The 4,373-nt window shown below is 46.3% G+C and overlaps 1 protein-coding gene across 1 annotated transcript; it reads left to right on the top strand.

Moving 5' to 3' along the window:
* Positions 1-104: 104 nt before the first annotated feature.
* LOC114818847 (lymphocyte antigen 6E) lies at positions 105-3,920 on the top strand. Its single transcript, XM_029086450.1, has 3 exons — positions 105-156; positions 2,336-2,455; positions 3,763-3,920. The coding sequence occupies exons 1-3, from the start codon at positions 105-107 to the stop codon at positions 3,918-3,920; spliced, it is 330 nt and encodes a 109-aa protein (XP_028942283.1).
* The last annotated feature ends 453 nt before the right edge of the window (positions 3,921-4,373 follow it).

The following is a 4,373-nucleotide window of genomic DNA, read 5'->3' as shown; positions in this document are numbered from 1 at the left end:
ATTGTTGTCTTCATCATCACCACTCGGTCCAAAGGCAGAGAAGATATATATCCTGTCTCCAGGTGAGGGTGCTTTTCCTAGGCTGTGGAGAAGACTGAGAGAAGATGAAGGCCCCCCTCCTTGCCGTGTTGGCTTTGATCCTATGCGCAGATCAAGGTGAGGCATCATGGTTTGCTACTAGACAAAGAAGAGTTGAGTGTTTTAAAGTCAAGGAGGCCTCATAGCCAGGGGAAAAAAATGATGGGAGATGGTACCTTAGTTTTTGCAGTGGTGCAGCTGAAGGACACCATGGGTTTCTTATCTGTAGTCTCAGCCTGGATGTGTGGAAGTTTTTATTGTCTGCAGGGAAATTTCCCTGTAGACTCATGTACTACTGGATTTTTATGAAAACAAGACAGAAAAAAGGAAGCAGCTGCCACTGTTGTGCCTTTGTTAAGAGACTTTCCAGTGAGTTTGTCTGTTGAGATGATGCAAGATGGTGGTTATTTCTAAATCTTGGTTAAAAAAGTGCTTCAGTCGATGATAGCACAATTCATCAGTAACTCTGTGCACCTCGTTCCTACTGCAGTCAGTGACACTGTTTCCAGCAGCTGCAGCAGTGGGACAGGTCCAGACCTACAACATCTGGATTTGTGCAGCTGCCTGCTGTTTGAACACTCCTGATTTCTGCCCATCTCAGAGACCTGACAAACTGGCTGATTTCAGAGATTTTTTTAGGATAAAGTTGGGGAATTAGGGAAAAGTTGGGTTGTGGGCTAAATGGGTTAAGCATCCTTATGCTGGGGCATTGGGTGGAGATGTATATTTGCATATTATTTGCATTATAGATGATGTATTTTATTTCACAGAGAGACTGCAAATGAAATCATAGCCTTCTTAAAGTATATGATCTTAGAGCCTCTATAGACAAGGCAGTTAAGCAACAGAGAAAGTAAATGTTATCCTCATTTCGTAAAGGGGAACAGGGTTTGCCAACGCTTGGACATTTGCCAAGTTTTCTGGTGTAGAAAAATAATTTATTGGAATAATTATTTCTATTTCATTGTGACCTAAGAATACCTTTCTACTATTTAGCTTTATTCACGTAGCAGAACAGGGATTCTGACAAATATCCAAGTGTTAACAAGGCCTGGGGGACAGAGAGATTGTCTTCAGTGCCAAATTGAAGACTGCCTTAAGCTGAGTTAGATAACCTAGGCAGGCAAAATGAAGTGTTAAACTGCACGTGTCTTAGGGCTGAATTCACACAGCAAAGAGTTAAAAGCTCTTCTCCTCGTTGTTGTTTTAATGTAGGTTATGGGTATATGTTTGAGGGCATTGAAGTCCCACCCGAAAACACAGGCATGGGAGAGAGACTGACTTATAGAATCATAGAATCATGGTGGTTGGAAAAGACCTTTAAGATCATTGAGTCCAACCATAAGCCCAACGCTACCAATTCCACCTCTAACCCATGTCCCTCAGCATCTCATCTACCCATCTTTTAAATACTACCAGGGAAGGTGACTCCACCACCTCCCTGGGCAGCCTGTTCCAATGCTGGACTACCCTTTTGGTGAAGAAGTTTTTCCTCAGATCCAATCTAAACCTTCTCTTGCACAACTTGAGGCCATTTCTTCTCATTCTATTGCTTGTTAACTGGAAGAAGAGACCAACCCTTACCTCTCTCCACCCTCCTTTCAGGTAGTTGTAGAGAGCCATTAGGTCTCTCCTCAGCCTTCTTTTCTCCAGACTAAACAACCCCAGTTCCTCAATCACTCCTTGTCAGGCTTGTTCTCCAGACCCTTCACCAGCTTTGTTGTTCTTCTTTGGCTTTGACTTCTTTAGGCTGTGGAGGTCCCAATTAACCCTCTTCATCTGCTAATGATTACTGCCCAATTAGGCTATAGTTTAATATTCTCCAGCAACTAGAAAGGGTGACGGAAAGCCTTGGGACACCAAGGGGTTGGAACTAGAAGATCTTTAAGGTCCCTTCCAACCCAAACCATTCTATGATTCTAGAGTCCTACAGCAGACCCTGCCCTTCCCTGCTCCCCATATCACATCAAACCCAGTACCCTTGGCCCATCGTGCTATTATTTTGGGTGCAGGGCAGGAAGCTTGCACCATCAGTGTGTGTATGCACAGATGTGTGTGCCCAACTGCACGTGTTGGGTGTAAATGTGCAAGTGTGTGGACAGCAGAGCAGGTTGGGTTTGGGTTTTGCAGCCCCATCACTTCCAGCAGATCTCCATGTCATGCATTTGAGAGTCAGTGGAAAGAAAGTGATAATTTTTGCTGCCAGAACTGGTGGCATTTTGTCTCTATTATCCATATCTTGTGTCTCCTCCTGCAGCAAATGCCCTGTATTGCTACACCTGTGACTGGGAAAAAAGCAACTGGAGATGTCTGAAGGCTAAGAAGTGCTCAGACAAGGATGAGTACTGTGTGACCAATGTTGCCTCTGTAGGAATTGGTATGTGCTGGCTGTGTATCCTCTGATGGGATCCCAGGAATGAGATGTGGGGTTTTGCTTGGATTTTTTATGGTTGCCCTTTGTGGATGGATGGGATGAGGAAACACGGGGAAGTACACGTGGGAGGTGGAGCCCTTGCTAGCTCAGCCTCCCCATCACACATTGAGATCTTCCTCTTTTGCCTTTGTTTTATGCCTGTATGGAAAAAGCAGGGGACACAGAGAGAAGAGGAAAGATTAAGAGAGGATCCTTTAGAGGAAGAATAAAGAAATTTGGACGTTGGTTAGGTAGGGAGATGAAAAGAAGCAGCTAGCCAAGATGAGAATGTCTAGAGAGATACAGAAAGGAACAAAACTATTTCCTTCAAGCAGAGAAGCCCAGAAATGTGCTTTCAATCCACGCATGAATCCTTGCAGCCCAGAAGGCCAGGGCTGCATCAAATGAAGTGTGGCTGGCAGGTTGAAGAAACTGATTCTCCCCCTCTACTCTGCTTTGGTGAGACCCACTTGCAGTACTGTGTCCAGTTCTGGGGTCCTCAGCACAAGACAGACATGGACCTGTTGGAACAGGTCCAGAGGAGGCCACAAAAATGATCAAAGGGCAGAAACACCTCTTCTATGGAGAAAGGCTGAGAGAGTTGGGGTTGTTCAGTCTGGAGAAGGCTCCAGGGAGACCTTATTGTGGCCTTTCAATACTTAAAGGGGGCCTATAAGAAAGTTGGGGGCAGTCTTTTTAATAGGACCTGTTGCAACAGGACAAGGGGTGATGGTTTTAAACTAAAAGAGAGGGATTCAGACTAGATAGAAGGAAAGAAATGTTTTACGATGAAGGTGGTGAAACAGTGGCCCAGGTTGCCCAGAGAGCTGGTAGATGCCCCATCCCTGGAAGAATTGAAGGTCAGGTTGAACAGGGCTCTGAGCAACCTAATCTAGTTGAAGATGTTCCTGCTCACTGCAGGGATGTTGGACTAGGTGACCTTCAAAGGTCCCTTCCAACCCAAACCATTCGATGATTCTGTGATTCTATTAACATTGTCTCATGGATGCCACTGTACACCTAAGAAAGCCTTGGCTTGAGGGTCCAGGCTGGGAGGTGCCAGATGCTCAGAAGGGATATTGAATGCCTTGTGTAGCTGATCCCCAGCAATTATTGGACTGTGGTGGGATCAGAGTGGGTCTCATTGGCCATGCTCTTCCTTGGGGCTGTGAGGGACAGTGGGACTCATTAGCCCATCTCCCTCCTGTACAAGATGGAGAAGCACTCAGCAAACTCTCATTCCTAACGCTGTTCTCTCTTCTTTGGGCAAGGTATTTTGTCTTTCTGGAAGAGGATCACCAAGAAGTGTTCTGAGACCTGCCCATTCCACAACTTCCGCCTGGGCCTGGCTACCTACACCTCATATTGCTGTCAAACATTCTTGTGCAACTTGAGTGCGTGCCCAGGACCCAGGCTAGCTCGTCCGTGAAATGGCAGGGGGGACATGTACCAGTGTTCTTCTTCACCTGCTCAGTGGTGGTGGGAGAAAAGGGCTCCTGAAGGCCTGAAGAGCATGGTCAGATTCCTCCAGGAGAGTATGGACACTGAGGATGCTACAGAGTAGATAAAGTATTATGGTCACCACCTCCTGCCCTGTGTTGCCTCTCTACCTGTAGCTTCTTGCTTGCTTCTCATGCCTGAGCTCTGTTGCCCATGCAGCTTGGTGGAGAAGTAGCTGTGCTACCTCCCTTGCAGACTCAGGGAGGGAGATGCTGCTTCTGCACATCCTGCAAATATCTAGAGGGATTCCTCTTGCAATCTTACCTTATCTCAGCTGCAGTTGGGAACCACACAGTGGCAACTTTTAGAGTCAGGGAGGAGGGTGGCCAAAAATAACAACCCCTCTACATCAGCTCAGAAGGGAAACTTCACAAAGTGTCAG

Source organism: Antrostomus carolinensis, unplaced genomic scaffold, assembly GCF_000700745.2.
Source record: "Antrostomus carolinensis isolate BGI_N321 unplaced genomic scaffold, ASM70074v2 scaffold168, whole genome shotgun sequence".
Classification (NCBI taxonomy): domain Eukaryota; kingdom Metazoa; phylum Chordata; class Aves; order Caprimulgiformes; family Caprimulgidae; genus Antrostomus; species Antrostomus carolinensis.
Note: the sequence above shows the minus strand (reverse complement) of the source record. Positions and strands in the feature narration are given on the sequence as shown.

Excerpts from the sequence above, each read along its gene's own strand:
- LOC114818847 (XM_029086450.1), top strand. The coding sequence starts at position 105 with ATGAAGGCCCCCCTCCTTGCCGTGTTGGCTTTGATCCTATGCGCAGAT. Across the intron at positions 157-2,335 it reads GATCCTATGCGCAGATCAAG|CAAATGCCCTGTATTGCTAC; the intron begins GTGAGGCATCAT and ends CTCCTCCTGCAG. Across the intron at positions 2,456-3,762 it reads TGTTGCCTCTGTAGGAATTG|GTATTTTGTCTTTCTGGAAG; the intron begins GTATGTGCTGGC and ends TCTTTGGGCAAG.